The sequence below is a fragment of the Salvelinus alpinus genome, chromosome 18 (assembly GCF_045679555.1).
Source record: "Salvelinus alpinus chromosome 18, SLU_Salpinus.1, whole genome shotgun sequence".
Lineage (NCBI taxonomy): Eukaryota > Metazoa > Chordata > Actinopteri > Salmoniformes > Salmonidae > Salvelinus > Salvelinus alpinus.
In genome coordinates, this window is record NC_092103.1 from 34,889,992 (window position 1) to 34,917,243 (window position 27,252).

General features: G+C 46.5%; 1 protein-coding gene across 4 annotated transcripts; it reads left to right on the forward strand.

Annotated features, from left to right (window-relative positions):
- Window positions 1-8,155: 8,155 nt before the first annotated feature.
- Window positions 8,156-23,015, forward strand: LOC139544238 (metal transporter CNNM3-like). Of its 4 annotated transcripts, none has more exons than XR_011668833.1 (13): window positions 8,156-9,201; window positions 10,519-10,713; window positions 10,885-11,024; window positions 11,396-11,572; window positions 11,728-11,885; window positions 12,084-12,227; window positions 15,441-15,599; window positions 17,508-17,677; window positions 17,822-17,918; window positions 19,162-19,292; window positions 19,363-19,492; window positions 19,804-20,419; window positions 20,694-23,015. XR_011668833.1 is itself a non-coding variant. In XM_071351149.1 (13 exons), the coding sequence occupies exons 1-12, from the start codon at window positions 8,467-8,469 to the stop codon at window positions 19,851-19,853; spliced, it is 2,286 nt and encodes a 761-aa protein (XP_071207250.1). In that variant the 5' UTR covers window positions 8,156-8,466; the 3' UTR covers window positions 19,854-19,872; window positions 20,694-23,015. The 4 variants fall into 4 exon arrangements, 3 of the variants coding, with proteins under 3 accessions (XP_071207250.1, XP_071207247.1, XP_071207248.1); XM_071351149.1 differs by having other exon boundaries at window positions 19,804-19,872; XM_071351146.1 differs by having other exon boundaries at window positions 19,804-23,015.
- Window positions 23,016-27,252: the final 4,237 nt, after the last annotated feature.

Consider the following 27,252-nt stretch of genomic DNA (forward strand, 5'->3'; position numbering starts at 1 on the left):
CTATCCTCCCACCCTCCCCTGACCCCTATCCTCCCACCCTCCTCTCCCGCCCTCCCCTGTCCCCTATCCTCCCACTCTCCCCTGTCCCTTATCCTCCCACTCTCCCCTGTCCCTTATCCTCCCACTCTCCCCTGTCCCCTATCCTCCCACTCTCCCCTGTCCCTTATCCTCCCACTCTCCCCTGTCCCTTATCCTCCCACTCTTCCCTGTCCCTTATCCTCCCACTCTCCCCTGTCCCTTATCCTCCCACTCTCCCCTGTCCCTTATCCTCCCACTCTCCCCTGTCCCTTATCCTCCCACTCTCCCCTGTCCCTTATCCTCCCACTCTTCCCTGTCCCTTATCCTCCCACTCTCCCCTGTCCCCTATCCTCCCACTCTCCCCTGTCCCCTATCCTCCCACTCTCCCCTGTCCCTTATCCTCCCACTCTCCCCTGTCCCTTATCCTCCCACTCTCCCCTGTCCCTTATCCTCCCACTCTCCCCTGTCCCTTATCCTCCCACTCTTCCCTGTCCCTTATCCTCCCACTCTTCCCTGTCCCTTATCCTCCCACTCTCCCCTGTCCCTTATCCTCCCACTCTCCCCTGTCCCTTATCCTCCCACTCTCCCCTGTCCCTTATCCTCCCACTTTCCCTGTCCCTTATCCTCCCACTCTCCCCTGTCCCTTATCCTCCCACTCTCCCCTGTCCCCTATCCTCCCACTCTCCCCTGTCCCTTATCCTCCCACTCTACCCTGTCCCTTATCCTCCCACTCTACCCTGTCCCTTATCCTCCCACTCTACCCTGTCCCTTATCCTCCCACTCTCCCCTGTCCCCTATCCTCCCACCCTCCTCTCCCCTGTCCCCTATCCTCCCACCCTCCTCTGCCCCCTATCCTCCCACCCTCCTCTCCCACCCTCCCCTGACCCCTATCCTCCCACCCTGCCCTGACCCCTATCCTCCCACCCTCCCCGGCCCCCTATCCTCCCACCCTCCCCTGTCCACTATCCTCCCACCCTCTTCTGTCCCCTATCCTCCCACCCTCCCCTGTCCCCTATCCTCCCACCCTCCTCTGCCCCCTATCCTCCCACCCTCCTCTCCCACTCTCCCCTGTCCCCTATCCTCCCACCCTCCCCTGACCCCTATCCTCCCACCCTCCCCTGTCCCCTATCCTCCCACCTTCTTCTGTCCCCTATCCTCCCACCCTCCCCGGCCCCCTATCCTCCCACCCTCCCCTGACCCCTATCCTCCCACCCTGCCCTGACCCCTATCCTCCCACCCTCCCCTGTCCCCTATCCTCCCACCCTCTTCTGTCCCCTATCCTCCCACCCTGCCCTGACCCCTATCCTCCCCTGACCCCTATCCTCCCACCCTCCTTTGTCCCCTATCCTCCCACCCTGCCCTGACCCCTATCCTCCCACCCTGCCCAGACCCCTATCCTCCCACCCTCCTCTCCCACTCTCCCCTGTCCCCTATCCTCCCACCCTCCCCTGACCCCTATCCTCCCACCCTCCCCTGTCCCCTATCCTCCCACCCTCCTCTGTCCCTTTTCCTCCCACCTTCCCCTGACCCCTATCCTCCCACCCTCCTCTGCCCCCTTATCCTCCCACCCTCCTCTGTCCCTTTTCCTCCCACCTTCCCCTGACCCCTATCCTCCCACCCTCCTCTCCCACTCTCCCCTGTCCCCTATCCTCCCACCCTGCCCTGACCCCTATCCTCCCACCCTCCCCTGTCCCCTATCCTCCCACCCTCCTCTGTCCCTTTTCCTCCCACCTTCCCCTGACCCCTATCCTCCCACCCTCCTCTGCCCCCTATCCTCCCACCCTCCTCTCCCACTCTCCCCTGTCCCCTATCCTCCCACCCTCCTCTGTCCCTTTTCCTCCCACCTTCCCCTGACCCCTATCCTCCCACCCTCCTCTGCCCCCTTATCCTCCCACCCTCCTCTGTCCCTTTTCCTCCCACCTTCCCCTGACCCCTATCCTCCCACCCTCCTCTCCCACTCTCCCCTGTCCCCTATCCTCCCACCCTGCCCTGACCCCTATCCTCCCACCCTCCCCTGCCCCCTATCCTCCCACCCTCCCCTGCCCCCTATCCTCCCACCCTCCCCTGTCCCCTATCCTCCCACCCTCCCCTGCCCCCTATCCTCCCACCCTCCCCTGTCCCCTATCCTCCCACCCTCCCCTGCCCCCTATCCTCCCACCCTCCCCTGTCCCCTATCCTCCCACCCTCCCCTGCCCCCTATCCTCCCACCCTCCCCGGCCCCCTATCCTCCCACCCTCTTCTGTCCCCTATCCTCCCACCCTGCCCTGACCCCTATCCTCCCCTGACCCCTATCCTCCCACCCTCCTTTGTCCGCTATCCTCCTACCCTCCTCTGTCCCCTATCCTCCCACCCTGCCCTGACCCCTATCCTCCCACCCTCCTCTGACCCCTATCCTCCCACCCTCCTCTGACCCCTATCCTCCCACCCTCCTCTCAAGATGGGAGAAGAAAGAGACCAGGAACACTGGTGCGTTACGCAGTGCGGAGGCCATGCGTGATGTATCTAGTCTCTGTCATACGGTTCTGTCTGTGTATGAATACGTCTGTGTGTGCGTGTGTGTCAGCGTTACGGATGCTGCAGACACAGCCTGGGATCAGCTATGTGGGTGAGGAGGATAGAAGAGGGGGTGATATACACCCCAGCCTATAGCATGTTTATAGTATGTGTTAAATCTCTGCCCTCAGGTTTTGGGTAAAATATATAATATGACCTGAAAAAAATGTTTTTAAGGAGAAATGTAGCAATATTGAGAGAGTCATGCATTTTTAGCTTAGTGTTCACTGTGAACCCTCACCCACACATCTGTACCTGTGTGTTCTCTCTAAAAATCTTCTGTCCCACTCCCCTCCCACATGCCCAGTTTCCATGACAATGACTTTCGAACACCCCCCCCCCCCCATTGGGCGGGGGGGCCCCCAATGGAACATTCTCATGAGGGAGTCCTAGAATCTTGGTTCGTTTTTTTGTTTATTTTTGTTTGTCTGTTCTTTCTTTTTTTCCCAAAGATTAAGATTTCCCCAAAAACTGAACTAGAAGGTTGTGGGTAGATGATTGTTAAAGATGGCGATTGTTGCGTTTGGGGTCTGTTTACACAAGGGCTCAACAGGAGAGTAAGGATTTGTGTGTGTACCTCCTGGGCTGCATCTCATTTTGGGATTTTTGTGGAATGAAACACACTAGAAGTGATTGATTACCTGACCCTGTCAGGCCTATCAGGCTGGGGTGGGGGTGGGGGTGGGGGTGGGGGTGGGATTACTGGAAGGGAGGAGTTGGCTGACTGATTGACTAACAGGTGGGTTTGTTTAACACAGACCCACCTCCTGACCAGAGATGTGAAGTGTATTATATTATGAATTATTTAAATATAAATAGTAATATTTATTTTGCATTACATATTACTTTGTGTGTGTATATATATATATATAAGAGAGAGATTTATTTGATGTCAAATGTTTTATATTCTATAGATTTTATTTTGTTGAAAACTTTCAAAACTCCATGTACTGTGAATGATGACACTGACACTCCAGAACAGACTTTACTACTGTATTGCAACCAACTCCCCCTAGCACCTACACACTCACACACCTAACTGTGAACAGAGCTCAATTCCACTATGATACTAGCTTCTTTTCCTGTTTATTTCATCTCACATAAGCAGTGGAATAGCACTTGGGTTTCTGAGACACTGTGGTTTAACATTATTGGTTGCTTTGGAGTGATGTCACAATGGAGTCTAGAGTTCCGAGTGTTACTGTGTGATGTCACAATGGAATATAGAATTCACTGTTTTCAGGGGTGATGTCACAATGGAGTTCAAAGTTCCAATTTGTGATGTCACAATGAACTTTAGAATTGAGAGTTTTATTGTGTGATGTTACAGTCAGTGAGTGGTGGTTGGCACTGCTAATGACCTGAAAAAAGGCATGCCACCTCTAACACAATGTTCCCTTCCCATTTATGTTGTATGTACTCCAAAAATGACATTCCAAAACAGGGGATCCACAATTGACCATTCAGATTCAATGTGATGTAGGTTTTATTGTATGTATTAGTGAAATTGTTACATGCTCTGTGCCCAGGCTTGCTGTTTATGGGTAGATATGGTGTCTATAACACATATAGAGGAACTGTAGGACTGGGCTCTCCTTCAGAGGAATGGACACAGAGTTTAGAGATGACTGTGTGTCTCTTTCACCATGCATTCTTTATGAATGGAGGGCAGACCAGATATATAACGCTGCTATCATGAAAATCTACCGATCTTGAGCCCCAGAGATAAATGAACTGACAATGAAGTAACTCAAACAACTGTCAACATGAAGGAAAACAACTTGATAAAAGATTGATTTACACACATGAATTTGGTAAGAAAATCACAAACTGCGAGGTAGGACTGAGTATTTATTCTGTTCCACAGGGAAGAGTTCATACCTGAATTTTAAGAGTATAGCACATATTAGAATGAATAGAACTGACACAAGCCCCTTAGTACAGGGTATTGAATGGGGTCATCTATTCTAGGATTTTCTAAGTCTATGGTGGATGTGGCCTTACACACTTCTTCACACAGAAACCCTAGACCTGACTGCTGGTTCACATAGGTCACTTGTAGAATTGGGTCTTACTGGTTCCGTTACAGCACTGGTCTGGATGGCATTCTAGCCACTGGTTGGTTGTGATGCTCCTAGTCTGTGTACTGGGAACGGTGATGTTAGGAAAGCATTGTTCGACTACTTAGAAATGTTGTATTTATTTGAAAAGTAATAATATTCTGTTTTTTGTTATGTGTTCTCTTGTGAAACGGGCTTCCATTTCTGACAATCGCGTCTATCAACGGGTTATTGTGACAGGCGAAGAGATGTTATATATTTCCTGCTTGTATTATGTTACTGTAAATACTACTGTATATGAAGAAACAGGCGTTTGTCTGCTATTTTGTGTGTAATTGGAGTAAGCGAGGATGCCTATTATGGAACACATGTATAAAGTAGCCTCTGTGAGAATACTTACCGGAGATAAAAATGTATATCTCTTTAGACTAAGACGTTTTACTAGGAAGACATTGAAATGGCAATAAAAACATTGCTTGGATTTGACCTCAAAGAACATTTCTCTCTGATTATTTTTTTCCCCCAGCTGAAGTAGCCTTCTGTAGCATTTAGTAACACTGACCGTGAATTGTCATTTGACGAATGATCAAAGTCAGAGCACTGTGGTAGCGTAGCTAGCTGTTAGCTAGATGCTAGCTGGCTGTTAGCTAACTGTCTGGGCAGATTAGCATGCCTCCTTCCCCTCTTTTCCTTTCCTAATTTTCTTTCCTCTCTTCCTCCCTTCTTGCCTCTTCTCCGGTCCTTTCTTTACCCACTCCCCAAGCTTCTATTCTCCCCTCACACCACCACTTCTTCCCTTCTCTCTACCCCCTTCTTCCCTCTCGCCGGTCAAGTAATGTTTAAATTCTTTGACCGCTGATCTGAACAGTCCTATAAGCTTTTTTTAATGTCCAGCTCCTGGCGGGATGGTTGTCCAGCTCCTGGCGGGATGGTTGTCCAGCTCCTGGCGGGATGGTTGTCCAGCTACTGGCGGGATGGTTGTCCAGCTCCTGGCGGGATGGTTGTCCAGCTCCTGGCGGGATGGTTGTCCAGCTCCTGGCGGGACGGCAGAGCTTAACTGGCAGCCAGGATCTGTTGTGTGGTTGTTAGCTCAGCCCCAGTGTTGTGATTAGACCTGGGACCTAGACCAGGAGGTATAAAGATTCCTGGTGCTGTATTCTCAGACCAGAGACCGCTTTTCCACTGTGGGTGGTTGATTCACCGGTGGCTGGTAGAGGTGATGACTGAGGAGACACGAGGGTGCCATACTAGCCTGTCTGCCAACTACTACGTGGCCATTGTCACACCAATGACTATATATACTGAACAAAAATATAAACGCAACATGCAACAGTTTCAAAGATTTTACAGAGTTACAGTTCATATGAGGAAATCATTCAATTGAAACATTAGGCCCTAATCTATGGATTTCACATAACTGGGAATACAGATATGCATCTGTTGATCACAGATGCCCCCAAAAAATGGGCCTCACAATCTCGTCACAGTGTTTTTGTGCATTCAAATTGCCATCGATAAAATTCAATTGTGTTCGTTCTCCGTAGCTTATGCCTGTCCATACCATAACTCCACTGCCACCATGGGGTACTCTGTTCACGACGTTGACATCAGCAAACCGCTCACCCACACGACGCCATACACATGATCTGCGGTTGTGAGGCCGGTTGGACGTACTGCCAAATTCTCTAAAACAACGTTGGAGGTGGCTTATGGAAGAGAAATGAACATTAAATTCTCTGGCAATAGGTGGACATTCCTGCAGTCACCCTGCCAAATGCACACTCCTTCAACTTAAGACATCTGTGGAATTGTTGTGACACAAATGCACATTTTAGATTTCCCTTTAATTTTCCCCAGCACAAGGTGCCCCTGTGTAATGATCATGTTGTTTAATCAGCTTCTTGATATGGTACACCTGTCAGGTGGCTGTATTATCTTGGCAAAGGAGAAATGCTCACTAACAGGGATGTAAACAAATGTGTGCATATGAAATGTATTGGATATTTAATTTCAGCTCATTAAACATGGAACCAACACTTTAGGTGTTACGTTTATATTTTTGTTCAGTGCAGGAATTGGCAAGACGGCACACACAGATCTGGGAACAGGCTAGTGCCATACTGCTAGCCTGAGAGCCAGACCCCCACTATGGAATAGAATAGAACTCCAAGAAGGATGTTTTTTGTGCATGAAATTAGAATGGGTACAATGATTCTTTAGATAGACCCATAAGCACACACTGAACAGTCTGACAGAGACTAGGGGTCTGGCCTCCGGGTTCACACTGATTTCACTCTGTTTTTCTCTCTGCTAGTCTTCCACAAGAAGCCGGTCAGAGTTCTAAATGTTATATTATTTATTACTTGAGGTTAGGGTTTGGAGTGCTTGTGTCCCACAACGACTTTCATGTGTAATGACTGATCAGCAATACGTTCTGTGGTAAGCAATGTGTACTTACTGTTTTATAATAATGAATCTGTATGGAGTTCTGAAGAACTCGATATTTGGTTAATAAACCTGAGATATATTTCTCTATGTAAACTCCTGTGTCTCGTGTGCTCTTTTTTTACACAGTCTGTGTTCACTGTTTTTCCCACCTAGAGTTTAAGTTTAAATAAATTCCCACAATGGTAATGTCAACAGTAGGCCACACCGATGGCAAACATTAGTGACTGTTAGATTTACTTTTTTCCAATGCCATGTAATAAAAGGTAAACAAACAGTATCTTTCTTTGTGGTGCATATAACTTCCCAACAGCATGTAGTTCAGTTTGTCAAAGACAGTTTTTCTTCAGAAAGTTTAAGTCTGCAGGTTGCTACATGAAGATAGGAATTTAACTCTTCCACTGCACGTTTATGCTGTGTTTCATTGGGGTTATACATAACTACAGTGTTTGGCTCTGTGACAGACCCTTAGTCATCGTGTTTTAACTTGCCCAGTCAGTGTGGTGCTGGGTGGGACTGTTTAGGCTACTTTTGTGGTGATTGTATCCTCCAGGGGATGTCTTTGTCTCAGATGGAGCTGTCTCTCTGTACAGAGTATCATGCATTTGGTCCTAAACTCATCTGCGATCAGGGTTAGGAGTTGGAGGGTAAGCTGATTCTAAATCTGTGCCAAAAGGAAACTTCTACCTGGAGCTCTGTACTTGGACTCACAGGGATCCTGAAATAACATTATAGTTGAACGCTCCTTTGTAGGCCTATTGTTTTCACTGTGCAGAACAAAGCTGACGACAATATCTTCAAAAGGAGGACAGCAGAAATCTGGATTACTAAATAATGCTTTAACAACATGCAGTTACATCATCTTTAGGCTGCCTAAGTGGTCTCTATTATACCTCAAGGAATATTGATGAAGCCCCTTTAAGTTTTGGTCAGTGCTATCTGGGATCCTTGGGACATCCGTACCCTAAACCTTACCTAACCATTTTAAATGTAAATTTCAATGGGAGTGGGGGGGCGGGGTAGGGACGTCCCAAGGATCCCGGATAGCAAGGACATTTTACATTTGGTTGGAAGCTGACTTGTTAAGACTCCCAAACAAATATGGGCGTGGTACAATCCACTTTTTTGATTGGGTGTCATCAGCCATAGAGACTCATTGGTCGATTTTCGAGAAGGCGTTAAAAAAAAAGGGGGAATTTATGTCCATTGCGGCTCCAAACGAGAGCAGTGGACGACACGAAACTCATGCACTTTCTCCCCAAAATGGCGTCGAAAGGGAACCAGTTTCTTTCTGAGCGCTGTGTGGCTCGCAGAGCATCCGTGGGCGGGCAGCTGCGACACGGGCAGGCAGTCACATGATTCGCGCAAAGCCCAGCTGCCCAATTCCAATATGGTGGCCAGCTTGGCAGACCTACGGTTCTTGTTGATGATATTATTGCTCTGCTGGAGGATCAGGGACGGCGCCTGCACCCAGCAAGCCCCGTGGGTTCTGGGGCTGCGACTGGAGGACCCAGAAGGCCAGGTGTATATGAAGGGGCGGATCATCTCTGCGCCGCAAGGGGCCAGTTTCAAGCTTCGGCTGTTTGGTTTGGATCTAAATGGGACCTGGCCGTGGGTGGCGTTCGCTGGAACAAGACAGGAGGAGACCGGGGTGGTGGAATATGCAGCTGACCCGTGCGAGCAGGAGACCCGCCGTGACTCCGCCGCCTTCCAGGTCACCGGGGAGTTCACAGCGGACGAGAAGTACAGCGGGTTGATAACGGTACAGACGCGGGACAAGAGCAGCACAACTCCCGCTGCATCCTCCATGGGAGGAGGGGATGATGCCAACCCTACCTACCACCACCACCTGTGCGTGTTGAAGAACGGAAGCTGGGTGTCGGTGGGACCGGACAGGTTGCAGATCAACAACGACGCAGGTCTCCCGGCAGACTACATCCCTCGGTGGGGTATGGCGGTGCTGATCGTGCTGCTGACCCTGGTGTGCGGGGTGCTGAGGAGCGTGAACCTCAGCCTGTTGTGGCTGGACCCCCTGGAGCTCTACGTTTTCCACAGCTGCGGCTCCGAGGAGGACAAACGGGCCGCCAAGCGCCTCGAGCCAATCCGGAGACGAGGCAACTGCCTGGTGGGTCACTGCTACTACTACTACTACTACTACTACTACTACTACTACTACTACTACAACTACACAAGGATTAGACCTGGGGTCAGAGACGTGATGCCCATGGGGGATACAGGGGCACATACCCCTTCAGATTCGTCCTGTTTATATAAAAAAATATATAATAATAGGTTTTTTTCTTCTCTGTAATACTTCTAGCCATTTAGCAGTTGTAGTTGGCGTTAGCTAGCCCACATAGGTTTCAGATCTCAACCTCATAACTACCTACCAAGTAGCAATTTTATGCTATCATTCAAATTAGAGTAGCTAGCTTGTCTATTTTAGCTGGCATGTCTGCTGGCAAGGTTGGTAGACTGAATAAATGTGCTGAATAAAACTCACATTCCTTTCAATCTTAGCATATTTAGTTTCTTTAAAAAAGGACAACTCGAGGTATGCTTAGATATGCAGAAAAAACGTCTTATTTCTTCATTGAATTAAGAATAATGATTATGGCTCTAGATTGCAGGACAAAGATGTTTCAGATGTTTGAAAAAACGCAGAGCCTCACATACTTTCACCCTCAGACCCCATGCCTGGGGTCCCAATTTATACCCCTCCTGGATGCTATGCTATTAGGTGTGCAGGCTTTTGTTCCATCCCAGCACTAACACACTTGTTTCAAATAATCAGCTCGTGTCTGGACCTTCATTTGTTGAAATAGGTGTGTTATCAGGGTTAGGTAGGTTACTTTTTAAATATAATCCGTTACTGGTTACCTGTCCAAAATTGTAATCAGTAATGTAACTTTTGTATTACCCAAACTCAGTAATGTAATCTGATTACTTTGTAACTTTGGATTACATTTCCTTTAAGAGGCGTTAGAAGAAGACAAAAGGGATCCATCAAACGCATTTGATGTGTCATCATAGTAGTCTCTGACTTGGGGTTAGACTCGCTCAGATGGCACAAACTTAAACGTGCAGCTTTTTTCAATGCTGAATTTAATGTCATTGCGAAAACATTAAGGTATCATTATGTATTTTTTTCACAAACATCCTTTCTGAATTTAAAAGTAATCCAAGAAGTAATCATCTAGTTTTTCAAAAGTATCTCATCTGATTCCAATATTTTAGCTGGAAACGCAACTGATTATATTTTTTATGTAATCAGTTACTCCCCAACCCTGTGTTAGTGCTAGGTTGGAATAAAAGCCTGCACATCCATCCAAGACTAGAGACCCCTGGCCTAACGTCTTAAATCAAATCAAATAATATTCAGATGTATGACATCACTCTGAAATCCACACTAACTTCACGCCATCCCCACTCTCGGTTCTAGGTGTGTTCTCTGCTCTTCCTGTGCGCTCTGGGCCACTCGGTTCTCGGTGTGCTACTCTACAGGGTCCTGGGTTCCATAGCGCCCGCCGTCTTCGCCAGCGGGTTCCTCATCTTCCTGGTGTCAGAGCTTGTTCCCCACATAGTGTGTTCCGGCTACGGCTTCCAGCTAGCCCCAGGCTTCACCTGGCTGGCACAGGTCTGTATGGAACCTAACAGAAGGCAAGGGTCATGTTCATTAGGCACCAACCGAGAGAAAACAGACTCAAATAGGGAGGGAATACCTGGACCGGTGGCTCCTAGCAACCTCATATACATTTTTTTCTTAACAAGAAGGTAGAATTGAACAGGTTACATCTTCCTCTGCCAGGTGTGTATGGTGCTGACGTGCCCACTGTCGTGCCCGCTGGGCCTGGTGCTGGACCTGGTGTTGAGACGTGACATCAGCACCTGCGGTGTGAGGGAGAGAGCCATGGAGATGATCCGCACCAACGTCAATGATCCCTACAGGTACCTGACACACACATCGGTATGACCATGTGTGTTATGTCCATGGTTGCCATACACTGCTCTATCACTGATCAATAGGACAACTGTGTCTATGGTGATTCCCATACTGCAATAAACAATCTATATCTAGTCCCTATACCCCACAAGGTCATGAGGACCAACAGGGGCAAGCTTTTGTTCCGGCCCAACATTAACACACCTGATCGGGTTTGCGAGTACTGGGCTGAAAAGCTTGCAGGACTGGAGGTGACTGCCCTCTGTCTAGGGTTTAAAGGCTATGGGTTGATGTGGGATTGTAAAGTTCTTTGACACCGAGTAAATGGTAAATGCTATAATCCATCATGATCGTTTGTCATCATTGTGATTTGCAGTGAGTTTGTGAAGGAGGAGTTTAGTCGTGGTGCGCTGCGCAGGAAGACCGTGGAGGACATCCTTACTCCACTGAACGACTGTTTCATGCTGCCGTCCACCGCTGTGCTGGACTTCTCCACCATGTCAGAGATCATGCAGAGTGGATACACACGAGTCCCCATCTATGAAGAGGAGAAGTGGGTGGACGGGCTTACAAAAACACACACACACACACACACACACAAAGGGACATACACTTAAAGAAACATACACACACATCCTGTCTACAAAGAAGACAGGTGGGTCATTCAAGCACACACACACTAACAGGTATCTAATGTAATTTACCCAGGTCCAACATCGTGGAGATCTTGTTTGTGAAGGACCTGGCTCTGGTCGATCCTGACGATTGTACTCCCATGACGACCATCACCAAGTTCTACAATCACCCACTACACTTTGTCTTCAACGACACTAAACTGGACGCCATGCTGGAGGAGTTCAAGAAAGGTGTGTGTTAATACGTGTGTGTATGTGGTGATCGTTTTAGAAAGATAGCCACAATATCAAGTCAATTTCTTTACCGTCACTCCTGCCCTCCTTGTGGACTAATGTGAAAAAGTTGTGGTCGGCTTGCGATATGACCACTAAGGTACCCAGCTCTCCTCAACTTTGACCTTTACCCCCTTTCACCCCCCCTCTTTCCAGGAAACTCTGCCCTGGCCATTGTTCAGAAGGTGAACAACGAGGGGGAGGGGGATCCCTTCTACGAGGTGCTGGGATTGGTCACCTTGGAGGATGTCATCGAGGAGATCATCAAATCAGAGATCCTGGATGAGTCAGACGGCTACAGTAAGAGAGAGAGCACGATTTTGTGTGTGTGTGTGAGCGTGCGCGTGTGTGTATATACACTGCTCAAAAAAATAAAGGGAACACTTAAACAACACAATGTAACTCCAAGTCAATCACACTTCTATGAAATTAAACTGTCCACTTAGGAAGCAACACTGATTGACAATAAATTTCACATGCTGTTGTGCAAATGGAATAGACAAAAGGTGGAAATTATAGGCAATTAGCAAGACACCCCCAAAAAAGGAGTGATTCTGCAGGTGGTGACCACAGACCACTTCTCAGTTCCTATGCTTCCTGGCTGATGTTTTGGTCACTTTTGAATGCTGGCGGTGCTTTCACTCTAGTGGTAGCATGAGACGGAGTCTACAACCCACACAAGTGGCTCAGGTAGTGCAGTTCATCCAGGATGGCACATCAATGCGAGCTGTGGCAAAAAGGTTTGCTGTGTCTGTCAGCGTAGTGTCCAGAGCATGGAGACGCTACCAGGAGACAGGCCAGTACATCAGGAGACGTGGAGGAGGCCGTAGGAGGGCAACAACCCAGCAGCAGGACCGCTACCTCCGCCTTTGTGCAAGGAGGTGCACTGCCAGAGCCCTGCAAAATGACCTCCAGCAGGCCACAAATGTGCATGTGTCAGCATATGGTCTCACAAGGGGTCTGAGGATCTCATCTCGGTACCTAATGGTAGTCAGGCTACCTCTGGCGAGCACATGGAGGGCTGTGCGGCCCCACAAAGAAATGCCACCCCACACCATTTTTTATTTTATTTTTTATTTTACCGTTATTTTACCAGGTAAGTTGACTGAGAACACGTTCTCATTTGCAGCAACGACCTGGGGAATAGTTACAGGGGAGAGGAGGGGGATGAATGAGCCAATTGTAAACTGGGGATTATTAGGTGACCGTGATGGTTGAGGGCCAGATTGGGAATTTAGCCAGGACACCGGGGTGAACACCCCTACTCTTACGATAAGTGCCATGGGATCTTTAATGACCTCAGAGAGTCAGGACACCCGTTTAACGTCCCATCCGAAAGACGGCACCCTACACAGAGCAGTGTCCCCAATCACTGCCCTGGGGCATTGGGACCATGACTGACCCACCGCCAAACCGGTCATGCTGGAGGATGTTGCAGGCAGCAGAACATTCTCCACGGCGTCTCCAGACTCTGTCACGTCTGTCACATGTGCTCATGTGCTCAGTGTGAACCTGCTTTCATCTGTGAAGAGCACAGGGCGCCAGTGGCGAATTTGCCAATCTTGGTGTTCTCTGGCAAATGCCAAACGTCCTGCACGGTGCTGGACTGTAAGCACAGCCCCCACCTGTGGACGTCGGGCCCTCATACCACCCTCATGGAGTCTGTTTCTGACCGTTTGAGCAGACACATGCACATTTGTGGCCTGCTGGAGGTCATTTTGCAGGGCTCTGGCAGTGCACCTCCTTGCACAAAGGCGGAGGTAGCGGTCCTGCTGCTGGGTTGTTGCCCTCCTACGGCCTCCTCCACGTCTCCTGATGTACTGGCCTGTCTCCTGGTAGCGCCTCCATGCTCTGGACACTACGCTGACAGACACAGCAAACCTTTTTGCCACAGCTCGCATTGATGTGCCATCCTGGATGAACTGCACTACCTGAGCCACTTGTGTGGGTTGTAGACTCCGTCTCATGCTACCACTAGAGTGAGAGCACCGCCAGCATTCAAAAGTGACCAAAACATCAGCCAGGAAGCATAGGAACTGAGAAGTTGTCTGTGGTCACCACCTGCAGAATCACTCCTTTTTTGGGGGTGTCTTGCTAATTGCCTATAATTTCCACCTTTTGTCTATTCCATTTGCACAACAGCATGTGAAATTTATTGTCAATCAGTGTTGCTTCCTAAGTGGACAGTTTGATTTCACAGAAGTGTGATTGACTTGGAGTTACATTGTGTTGTTTAAGTGTTCCCTTTATTTTTTTGAGCAGTGTACTAACGTTCAAAAGTTTGGGGTCACTTAGAAATGTCCTTGTTTTTGAAAGAAAAGCAACAAAAAAAATCCATTAATATAACATCAAATTGATCAGAAATAGTGTAGACAATATTAATGTTGTAAAGGACTATTGTAGCTGGAAACGGCTGATTTTAATGGAATATCTACATTTATCAGCAACCATCACTCCTGTGTTCCAATGGCACGTTGTGTTAGCTAATCCAAGTTTATCATTTTAAAAGGCTAATTGATCATTAGAAAACCATTTTGCAATTATGTTAGCACAGCTGAAAACTGTTGTTCTGATTAAACAAGCAATAAAACTGGCCTTTAGACTAGTTGAGTATCTGGAGCATCATCATTTGTGGGTTTGATTACAGGCTCAAAATGGCCAGAAACAAATACCTTTCTTCTGAAACTCGTCAGTCTATTCTTGTTCTGAGAAATGAAGGCTATTCCATGCGAGAAATTGCCAAGAAACTGAAGATCTCGTACAACGCTGTGTACTACTCCTTTCACAGAACAGCGCAAACTGTCTCTAACCAGAATAGAAAGGAGTGGGAGGCCCCGGTGCACAACTGAGCAAGAGGACAAGTACATCAGAGTGTCTAGTTTGAGAAACAGACGCCTCACAAGTCCTCAACTGTCAGCTTCATTAAATAGTACCCGCAAAACACCAGTCTCAACGTCAACAGTGAAGAGGCGACTCCGGGATTCTGACCCTCTAGGGCAAAGAAAAAGCCATATCTCAGACTGGCCAATAAAAAGATAAGATTTAGATGGGCAAAAGAACACAGACACTGGACAGAGGAACTCTGCCTAGAAGGCCAGCATCCCGGAGTCGCCTCTTCACTGTTGACGTTGAGACTGGTGTTTTGCGGGTACTATTTAATGAAGCTGACAGTTGAGGACTTGTGAGGCGTCTGTTTCTCAAACTAGACACTCTGATGTACTTGTCCTCTTGCTCAGTTGTGCACCAGGGCCTACACAGCGTTGTAAGTGACCCCAAACCTTTGAACGGTAGTGTGTGTGTGCAATGTCTACACTAAATGTTTGGGAAAGAGGATACAATGTGTATTTTGTAAGGAAATATTGATGGTTAAACATTACACTTCTCCTTCTCTCGGGCATTCTCTTTCCTAATCTCATCCTCTTTCATCCTTCTCCCTGTTCCCTCTCCCTGTCCCCTAACACCTCTCACTCCCCCTGTCCACTAACCCCTACTCCCTCCACCCTCTCTCTGTAGTGGACATGAAGGTGAAGCGTCCCCTGGCCCCTCTGGAGATTCCTCTGGAACCTCGCAGCGTCCACCAAGAGTTCTCTCTGTTCAAACTCCCAGAGGGAGAACCCAAGATCCGCACCTCACCTCAGCTACTGCTGGCCACACACCGCTTCCTCTCCAGAGGTGAGGGTGCGCACGCGTGTGCGTAACGCACGGAGACATACAATGATCTCGTGAGTTGTGTTGTTGCGGTACCTGTCTCATTCAGTCAGTGATTTACCAGGACTAGAGGTCGACCGATTAATGGCCATGGCCGATTTAATTAGGGCCGATTTCAAGTTTTCATAATAATCGGTAATCAGCATTTTTGGGTGCCAATCGTGGCCGATTCCATTGCATTCCATGAGGAAACTGCGTGGTAGGCTGACCACCTGTTACGCGGGTGCAGCAAGGAGCCAAGGTAAGTTGCTAGCTAGCATTAAACTTATCTTATAAAAAAACAATCAATCGTCACATAATCACGAATGTACCTAACCATAAACATCAATGCCTTTCTTAAAATCAATACACAGAAGTAAAAAAAAATGTACCAGCCTATTTAGTTAAAATAAATTCATGTTAGCAGGCAATATTAACTCGGGAAATTGTGTCACTTCTCTTGCATTCATTGCACGCAGAGTCAGGGTATATGTAACCGTTTGGGCCGCCTGGCTCGTTGCGAACTAATTTGCCAGAATTTTACGTAATTATGACATAACATTAAAGGTTGTGCAATGTAACAGAAATATTTAGACTTAGGGTTGCCACTTGTTCGATAAAATACGGAATGGTTCCGTATTTCACTGAAAGAATAAAAATGTTGTTTTCGAGGTGATAGTTTCCGGATTTGACCATATTAATGACCTAAGGCTCGTATTTGTGTGTTTATTATAATTAAGTCTATGATTTGATAGAGCAGTCTGACTGAGTGGGGGTAGGCAGCAGCAGGCTCGTAAGCATTCATTCAAACTTTACTGCGTTTGCCAGCAGCTCTTAGCAATGCTTGATTCACATGCTGTTTATGACTTCAAGCCTCTCAACTCCTGAGATTAGGCTGGCAATACTAAAGTACCTATTAGAACATCCAATAGTCAAAGGTATAAGAAATACAAATGGTATAGAGAGAAATAGTCGACCCGTCATAATTCCTATAATAACTACAACCTAAAACTTCTTAACTGGGAATATTGAACCACCAGCTTTCTGAGCAAGGAACTTAAACGTTAGCTTTTTTACATGGCACATATTGCACTTTTACTTCTCCAACACTGTGTTTTTGAATTATTTAAACCAAATTGAGCATGTTTCATTATTTATTTGAGACTAAATAGATTTTATTTATGTATTATATTAAGTTAAAATAAGTGTTCATTGTTCCTTCAGTATTGTTGTAATTGTCATTATTACAAATATATATATTAAAAAATCTGCCGATTTTTAATTGGTATCGGCTTTTTTTGGTCCTCCAATAATCGGTATTGGCGTTGAAAAATCATAATCGGTCGACCTCTAACCAGGACAATAACACTTTATCACCACTAGTAATGATTACATCACTAGTAATGGTTACATCACTGTAACAGAAGTTAATGGAAACACACTGGAAGTCTTCACAGTGGAAAATATGCAGGAATGGATGTTCGGCCTGGATCGTTAATCTGTCTGCATTATAGGACTACACTCTGGATGTGGGTGGGTGTTATTTGACCTTTCTCTGTCCTCTTCAGCTTCTTGACATAGATTGACCTTTAGCCGCTGAGGTTTGGACTGAAAATAGAACAGAATGTATACTACGATAGAAGTGTAATTAATTACTAAGACTAAGACGTAAGGTTCGTTAGACAAACTAGTATGCTTTTGATCAGTGATGAAACCATAGGCCAGGGTTCGCCAACCCTGCTCCTGGATAGTTGCAGGCTTTTGCCCCAGCCCCACACAAATGTATTGGATAACTAAAGCTCCACAGACCTGTGTGTTAGACAGGACGCTTGAACAAAGCAATGATAATCAGTGTGTGTTCTGAAAAGGTGCTGTGTGTGTCTCTCCTTGCAGAGGTAGAGCACTTCAGTCCAGCCCGTGTGTCAGAGAAGGTGTTGTTCCACCTGCTCCGTCACCCCAGTGTCAACCAGGAAGTTCACTTTGACCCCTCTAACCGCCTGAGCCCCGACCACTACCTCTACACACGCAACCACCCCGTAGACTACTTCATACTGCTACTACAGGTCAGTGTGCATGTATTTTGTGTGTGTGACCACTACCTCTACACACGCAACCACCCCGTAGACTACTTCATACTGCTACTACAGGTCAGTGTGTGTGTGTTGGCACATGCACATGTTTTACAGTACCTGACTATGTCCCTGTAGGGGCGTGTGGAGGTTGAAATCGGTAAAGAGGGCTTGAAGTTTGAAAATGGAGCGTTCACATACTACGGTGTGTCTGCACTCACAGCGCCAACCTCAGGTAAGACACAGAACTGCAGCACGCACATGCGTAGATACCTCACTAGTACCATTACCTGGGTCCGGCTCATTAGGGCTGTCAATGAAAGATGTTCTAAAATGTTTCACAACGTTTCGGTCTGTTTTCCTCTGCTTAGTGCCTATTGAATACAACCCTGTAGGTTATCAGTCCACATCGGCTAGCTAGAGCTTCTAGGACAGGAGTCAGCTAAATTGGCCCGCAAGTCATTTTTTTACAAAATAGTTTTTTGTAAAATTCAGCAAGAAATAAGTTTGTTCTCAGTGTTCCCACGAATAAAACAAGACTATATTTCCAAAAGTATGTGGACGGGCTAGGCCCCTTTGTTCCAGTGAAGGGAAGTCTTAATGCTACAGCATACAATGACATTCTAGACGATTCTGTGCTTCCAACTTTGTGGAAACAGTTTGGGGAAGGCCCTTTCCTGTTTCAGCATAACAATGCCCCCGTGCACAAAGCGAGGTCCATACAGAAATGGTTTATTGAGATCTGTGTGAAAGAACTTGACTGGCCTGCACAGAGCCCTGACCTCAACTCCATCCAACACCTTTGGGATGAATTGGAACGCCGACTGCGAGCCTGGCCTACTCGCCCAACATCAGTGCCTGACCTCACTAATGTTCTTGTGGCTGAATGGAAGCAAGTCCCCGCAGCAATGTTCCAACATCTAGTGGAAAACCTTCCCAGAAGAGTGGACGCTGTTATGGCAGCAAAGAGGGACCAACTCCATATTAATGCCCATGATTTTGGAATGAGATGTTCGATGAGCAGGTGTCCACATACTTTTGGTCATGTGGTGTATGTGATCATGTCTCAATGTTTAGGCTTAGTTGTGATCAATTTGCAGTGTACAAATTATTCTAATTATGTTCCGGTCCCCCGACCGTCCGCTCCAACAAAAATGTTCCTGTGGCTGAATGTAGTTACCTGCCCCTGTTCTAGGAGGAGTTCCAGACTACTAGCCTCATTTACATTTACTCTGTTGTAATTATTTGATTACATAATGCAAAGTTAGTGTCATAATTATTTGATGCGGTATTCGAAGGCAGCACAGTTTGACAGGGAAGCACAACATGAGCTGACACTGGAGTTCTGTCTCTTGAGTTTCCTGTCAACTTCAGCGCAACACCATCGTGGCATACATTTACTGGGGGTGGCACAACATTTTGCTGACTGCAGCATTTGTGTGTGTGTGTGTTTGATTCACCTGTGTGTGTGTGTCCAGTGCACCAGTCTCCAGTTTCGACCCAGCATCGTCCTCCCAGGGATCCATTTGAGATGGGAGACGCCGCCAGCCCGTCCAGCTACTGTCCTGACTACACCGTCCACGCCCTCACTGACCTGCAGCTCATACGGGTCAGTGTGTGTGTGTGTTTGTCTTTCTCCGTGTGTGTGTGTCAGACTAACAGTACCCTCCCTCTGCCAGGTGACTCGCATGCAGTACCTGAATGCTTTGATGGCGTCGCGTGTTGGCCAGAGCCCAGAATCTCCTGAGATCAAGATCTTGCCTAACAGTCAGACCAAGCTGCTCAACGAGAGGAACACTGTCACACAAGGTAGGAGTAGCACACAATGTACACACTGTATACACACACCCTTATACTAACACCATGGGCTAGAATGAAGAGAAACTGAAGATGAGAGTATAATAACAATTGTTACTTCTCTCCATAATGTATAACCTGTACTCCCTTTAGGTGAACTAAGACTTCTCTCCATAATGTATAACCTGTACTCCCTTTAGGTGAACTAAGACTTCTCTCTTTCTCTTTTTTCTCTTCCCTTTCTCCTGTTTCCTCCTTTCCCTGACTCCTCCTCTCCCGTCTTCTCCTCTCCCCTGTCGCCTCCTCTCCTCGGGCAACTCCAGAGTTCCCTGTAAACTTTTCCTTTTTTGACACCATTGAGAACTACTGTTAGTGTTTTCTGTGTGCATGAGGTAACAAAACACAGTCTCCTCAGTGGCATGACAACTACAACACACACACACACACTAAAAGGACACCAAGGCATTGAGAGAATTACATTTTCAGTCAGTCACAAAGCACCTGCGAGTCATTTAGGGATTTATTCAGACTTGAGATCTGCAACTGAAGTCTTCTATTGACATCACTGTATGGTTTATGTAAAAGTTAAGCATGCAGATTTCAAGTCTGAATATGGCCTTTAGAAGAGTTAGTCTCTTTGCCAGATCCTTCACAGACACTGGGATAAAGCTTTGTGTGGAATGTACCCAGTTAGAGGGGTTCTTTTAGACTGTTTCTTCTCGAAATACTTAGTGCCATTTTATTTTAGTGCCCTTTATTTGTATCTTACAGATAGTGAGATGCAATCAGGTCAGGTTGAATGAGAGGGTGTGTGTGTGTGTGCGCGGTTTGGAAATAGAGGTGTGTATGTGCTTGAAAAGCTTATGTCTGTTTCCTTGTTCTATCTCGTCGCATCTTTCTGTCCTTTTCTGGCTGCCCCATCTCATCCCTCTCTACTGGGTACGTATGCTGCTTTTCTCCATCTCCTTCTGTGTGTACAGGACACCCACAGGAGGTAAAGGCTGCATGTTTGTTGACAAAAAGAAACAAGCACCAAAATGTGTCCATTGCATTGAATGTCAATGTCAAAGAGCATATTGTGATGTCACAGGGTGGCATTGTGATGTAATAGTGGGCTGCATTGTAACCTCCTAATCGGTGGCATTATGTCATTGTGTGATGTCATCTCCCCACTCACGGCCTCCCCCTCTCTCTCATTGGCTGGGTTCCACAGGTGGAAGTAAATCCCAGGAAAGTTCAACGGAAGAGGAGGCTCATGGGTAATGAAGTTCTCTCTGTCAGAACTATGTGTGTTACTCAGACAACCAACAAGGAGGCTTTTTTTAAATATATATATATTTTTATCAGTGAATCTCTTATCTCTGGAATGCAGTGATTGGACCTGGCTGAGTGAGCGTCTGTGTGTGTGGTGTGTGTGTGTGGCTACTGCACTATCCTCAGCCGTTTTCCTCATTCATTATACGTTTCACACCAATCGTGTGTGTGTGTGCGCCTCTCCTCCCTGTTGTAATTCAGCCTCCTTTGCCTAAAAGTTACATTGCGTGTTCCTTCATTATTAGCCTATCTGTGTGCCAAAGCAACTCACGTCAACCCCCTGTGTGTGTGCAATTGTGCGTGCGTGTTGTCACAACCCGTCCATCCAAGCATTAGACACAGGTTGGTCAAAAAAAGCCACTTCACAGAAATGTTTACACCGCTTTTGGTGATTTGCTTTAGTTGTTTGATTATACGTCCATATTTTATTTGATACACTCCCACATATTTGTCTATCTAGACCTAATGGAAGGCCTGTATACAGTATATCAGGAAACCTACGGGATGATTGGAACTGTTTTCTCTAGTTAAAGGGCTAGATCACCCAACATTAAAGAAACAAATATGTATTTGAAAATGTTCGTACTATCCCTTTAAGAGAGCTGATGTAACACTTGTGTCCATTCCTTTGCACAGTCAATGTTTAGCTTCAGGTCTGAGCTGTGATGTGTGTGTGTGTGTGTGTGTGTGTGACCTCTCTTACGGCCGCCAACTCTGACCCAGTCTGCTTTCATCCATTCCTTTTGTTTGGCCAAGTTGCCATAGAGACAATCACAATACCCTTTATTCACTCAGTATATTTACCCAGACACCATACAGAATTGATAAAACAGACACAAGTCCACATAGACACCTTACAGAATAGACAATATGTTTGTGTTTGTCACATCTAAAGCACCTTGTTGATTTTCTCATCCTTGATAGCCGAGTAGGTTGAGTTCCATTAACATTCCACACACACACAGAAGTGATATGTGCTCTTGTGTGGCTGGCCTGGTGTGTGTGTGTGTGTGTGCATGACTGACCGTGTGCGTGACTCTAGTATTCAGTCTTACAGACTCTTTCAGGAAACTCAATTTCCCATGTTGCAGTGTAACTACCCATGTGTGCAGGGAATACATATGTTACCCACTGTCCTGTGGAGACAGGAAACGCCTAGATAAAGGCCTGGTCCAGAATCAACCCCTTGGTCCTTCCCCTGGCCCCTAGTTGTCTACCCTTTGCTCCTAGCCCTTAGTCTAAACAGATCTGATGAAAAGGTGATGGCAGCACCTATCTGGTTGTGGGGATAGGAGTCTTTGGAGTAGGGAATGAGGCTGGAGTCTTTGGAGTGGGGAATGAGGCTGGAGTCTTTGGAGTGGGGAATGAGGCTGGAGTCTTTGGAGTGGGGAATGATGATAGGAGTCTTTGTAGTAGGGAATGGGGATAGGAGTCTTTGGAGTGGGGATTGGGGATAGGAGTTTTTGGCGTGGACCAGAGACCCTACCAGGGTCATATTCATTAGTGCACACTGTAGCAAAATGTTTTGAAACAGAAAACAAAAATAAAAATTTCTTATTGGACAAGTTTAGGTAGTCCCTCCCTGTTTCAGTACGTTTTCTTCCGTTTGGTGCCTAATGAACACGACCCATGTTTCCCAGCAACCATGATAGGGGTTGGCTATTTTGGCGGCCATCTTGGTTGCCTCAGTCGTTCTCCACCCCATAAAGTTTTGTTTTTTTTAGTTGATCTAATTACAGACATATGCTAATTAATGACATATGCTAAGACAAGGGATTAACTATGTGATTCAAAGTAAATATTTTCCATCTGTTTTAACAATATTGTACTGTTGGTTATGTTTCATGTCCATTTATATTGTATTAAAAGACAATGTATATTGTAAAAAAGGTCATCATTACTTATGCTACTTATATTGTTTGGGAGAAATGTTGGTTTTTTTGATGGGGTAGAAAACTGTATATTAATATATATGCTTATCTAGAGAGAATATGAATCAAGGATGCAGATTTAAGCTCGTAGTTTTCAGGTACAAATGTAGAATAATGTTACCATGATGATGATGATGAGAACCGGACCAGCGCTAGTTTCTCTCCAGGAATTTTTTGTATAGATTTTTTTCCCAATTCTCTGGAAGCTGAGAGTTGTGTGTGCAGAGAACATTGCATTGAACTATTTCAATATCTGCTGTTTCATAGTAAATAAACCCAATCCTTGTATACATCTGTCTTTTTTCTGTTTGTTTTTGTTTGTTTATCCTGATTTGTTACTTAGTTACAATGCAGCTTTACTCCCTCATTTCAGGATTAGATGGTTTTAGGGTCTGTTCACACTGCTCGTGACAAATACTTCGCCAGAAAGAAAGCGTTTGGTTTGGTTGCACTTGCACATTGCAAACCTTCTCCAGACTACATCCAATGAAATGGCTCCTTTCTTCCATGTGAAATGGTCTTCTGCCATTATAGAAATGAATGGTAAATGTATTGTCATTTTGGAGTCACTTTTATTGTAAATAAGAATATCTACCTGAATGTGGATACTACCATGAATACGGATAACACTGAATAAATCATCAATAATGATGAGTGAGAAAGTTAGATGCACAAATATCACCCCCCCCCCCCAAAAAAAATGCTACCCTCTGTTATTGTAATGCGGAGAGGTTAGCATGTCTTGTTGGTATATTTGTGCATGTAACTTTCTCACTCATCAATATTCACAATTCATTCAGGATTATCCATAATCATAAAAGAATCCATATTCATGTAGAAGTGTTTAAAAACGTATTCTATTCTTATTTACAATAAAAGTGACACAATACACTTTTTACCATTTAATTTCTATTGGGCACAAAATAGTCTGAAACACAACCAAAACAAACAGCAAATACATCCAAAAAATGTGTTGAGTCTCAAGTTTGATGTAGTCATTGCGTGCTATGAATATGGGACCAAATACTCAACATTTTATTACTTTACTTTATTAATACCACAGGAGGTTGTGGCACCTTAATTGGGGAGGATGGGCTCGTGGTAATGGCTGGAGCGGAATCATTGGAATGGTATCAAATACATCAAAAACGGCCTGCAGGGATGTTCTTTTTTTTTTTTTTTTTTTTTTTTTTTTTTTAAATTTATCCCCTTTTCTCCCCAATTTTTGTGGTATCCAATCGCTAGTAATTACTATCTTGTCTCATCGCTACAACTCCCGTACGGGCTCGGGAGAGACGAAGGTCGAAAGTCATGCGTCCTCCGAAGCACAACCCAACCTAGCCGCACTGCTTCTTAACACAGCGCGCCTCCAACCCGGAAGCCAGCCGCACCAATGTGTCGGAGGAAACACCGTGCACCCGCCCCCTCGGTTAGCGCGCACTGCGCCCGGCCCGCCACAGGAGTCGCTGGAGCGCGATGAGACAAGGATATCCCTTCCGGCCAAACCCTCCCTAACCCGGACGACGCTAAGCCAATTGTGCGTCGCCCCACGGACCTCCCGGTCGCGGCCGGCTGCGACAGAGCCTGGGCGCGAACCCAGACTCTGGTGGCGCAGCATAGCACTGCGATGCAGTGCTCTAGACCACTGCGCCACCCGGGAGGCCCCTGCAGGGATGTTCTTGTCCCATCTCGCACTAGCAACTCCTGTGGCGGGCCGGGTGCAGGGCACGCTGACACAGTAGCCAGGTGTATGGTGTTTCCTCTGACACATTGGTGTGGCTGGCTTCCGCGTTGTGGGCATTGTGTCAAGAAGCAGTGCGGCTTGGTTGGGTTGTGTTTCGGAGGACGCATGGCTCTCGACCTTCGCCTCTCCTGAGTCCGTACGGGAGTTGCAGCGATGGGACAAGACTGTAACTACCAATTGGATACCACGAAATTGTGGAGTAAAAGGAGTCAAAGTATAAAAAAACATGGTTTCCAAGCGTTTGATGCCATTCCATTCGTGCCGTTCCGGACATTATTATGAGCCGTCCTCCCCTCAGCAGCCTCCTGTGGTATGCGTGTTGTATACCCCTGAAAATTGGCAGTACTTTAAACTACTATAATGTCATCTGCCTCTGTTTTTTAATGCGCCTTTGAATGCTGTACCATACACATTTACGTTGACAGAAAACATCAGGGTGCGAATTACAGGGGGGCTGAGCCCCCTCGAATGAGACATGAGATCCACTAAATGCAACAAAAGTAACACTTTGGGGGAGCTCTAATTGAACCATTCTGAACCATTGAACCATTCTTTCAAATGTAATTGTGTACTGCTATCACATATATACAGTACAAAATCCATGTGTACGTGTGTGTATAGTGCATACGCTATCGTGTGTGTGTGTGTGTATGCATGTGTCTGTGCCTATGTTTGTGTTGCTTCACAGTCCCCGTTGTTCCATAAGGTGTTTTTTTTATCTGTTTTTTAAATCTCATTTTAGTGCTTGCATGAGTTACTTGATGTGGAATAGAGTTCCATGTAGTCATGGCTCTATTCAGTACTGTGAGCCTTCTATAGTCTGTTCTGGACTTGGGGACTGTGAAGAGAACTCTTATGGCATGTCTTGTGGGGTATGCATGGGTGTCCGAGCCAGTAGTTCAAACAGACAGCTCAGTGCATTCAACATGTCAATACCTCTCATAAATACAAGCAGTGGTGAAGTCAATCTCTCCTCCACTTTGAGCCAGGAGAGAATGGCATGCATATTATTAATATTAGCTCTCTGTGTACATCCAAGGGCCAGCCGTGCTGCCCTGTTCTGAACCAATTGCAATTTTCCTAAGTCTTGTTTTGTGGCACCTGATCACACGACTGAACAGTAGTCCAGGTGCTACAAAACTAGGGCCTGTAGGACCTGCCTTGTTGACAGTGCTGTGAAGAAGGTAGAAACTAGGGCCTGTAGGACCTGCCTTGTTGACAGTGCTGTGAAGAAGGTAGAAACTAGGGCCTGTAGGACCTGCCTTGTTGACAGTGCTGTGAAGAAGGTAGAAACTAGTGCCTGTAGGACCTGCCTTGTTGACAGTGCTGATAAGAAGGTAGAAACTAGGGCCTGTAGGACCTGCCTTGTTGACAGTGCTGTGAAGAAGGTAGAAACTAGTGCCTGTAGGACCTGCCTTGTTGACAGTGATGTGAAGAAGGTAGAAACTAGGGCCTGTAGGACCTGCCTTGTTGACAGTGCTGATAAGAAGGTAGAAACTAGTGCCTGTAGGACCTGCCTTGTTGACAGTGCTGTGAAGAAGGTAGAAACGAGGGCCTGTAGGACCTGCCTTGTTGACAGTGCTGTGAAGAAGGTAGAAACTAGTGCCTGTAGGACCTGCCTTGTTGACAGTGATGTAAAGAAGGTAGAAACTAGGGCCTGTAGGACCTGCCTTGTTGACAGTGCTGTGAAGAAGGTAGAAACTAGGGCCTGTAGGACCTGCCTTGTTGACAGTGCTGATAAGAAGGTAGAAACTAGGGCCTGTAGGACCTGCCTTGTTGACAGTGATGTGAAGAAGGTAGAAACTAGGGCCTGTAGGACCTGCCTTGTTGACAGTGCTGTTAAGACGGTAGAAACTAGGGCCTGTAGGTCCTGCCTTGTTGACAGTGCTGATAAGAAGGTAGAAACTAGGGCCTGTAGGACCTGCCTTGTTGACAGTGCTGATAAGAAAGTAGAAACTAGGGCCTGTAGGACCTGCCTTGTTGACAGTGCTGATAAGAAAGTAGAAACTAGGGCCTGTAGGACCTGCCTTGTTGACAGTGCTGATAAGGTAGAAACTAGGGCCTGTAGGACCTGCCTTGTTGACAGTGATGTGAAGAAGGTAGAAACTAGGGCCTGTAGGACCTGCCTTGTTGACAGTGATGTGAAGAAGGTAGAAACTAGGGCCTGTAGGACCTGCCTTGTTGACAGTGCTGTTAAGACGGTAGAAACTAGGGCCTGTAGGTCCTGCCTTGTTGACAGTGCTGATAAGAAGGTAGAAACTAGGGCCTGTAGGACCTGCCTTGTTGACAGTGCTGATAAGAAAGTAGAAACTAGGGCCTGTAGGACCTGCCTTGTTGACAGTGCTGATAAGGTAGAAACTAGGGCCTGTAGGACCTGCCTTGTTGACAGTGATGTGAAGAAGGTAGAAACTAGGGCCTGTAGGACCTGCCTTGTTGACAGTGATGTGAAGAAGGTAGAAACTAGGGCCTGTAGGACCTGCCTTGTTGACAGTGCTGTTAAGACGGTAGAAACTAGGGCCTGTAGGACCTGCCTTGTTGACAGTGCTGATAAGAAGGTAGAAACTAGGGCCTGTAGGACCTGCCTTGTTGACAGTGCTGATAAGAAAGTAGAAACTAGGGCCTGTAGGACCTGCCTTGTTGACAGTGCTGATAAGAAGGTAGAAACTAGGGCCTGTAGGACCTGCCTTGTTGACAGTGATGTGAAGAAGGTAGAAACTAGGGCCTGTAGGACCTGCCTTGTTGACAGTGCTGTTAAGACGGTAGAAACTAGGGCCTGTAGGACC

Excerpts from the sequence above, each read along its gene's own strand:
- LOC139544238 (XM_071351146.1), top strand. The coding sequence starts at position 8,467 with ATGGTGGCCAGCTTGGCAGACCTACGGTTCTTGTTGATGATATTATTG. Across the intron at positions 9,202-10,518 it reads GGAGACGAGGCAACTGCCTG|GTGTGTTCTCTGCTCTTCCT; the intron begins GTGGGTCACTGC and ends TCTCGGTTCTAG. Across the intron at positions 10,714-10,884 it reads GCTTCACCTGGCTGGCACAG|GTGTGTATGGTGCTGACGTG; the intron begins GTCTGTATGGAA and ends TTCCTCTGCCAG.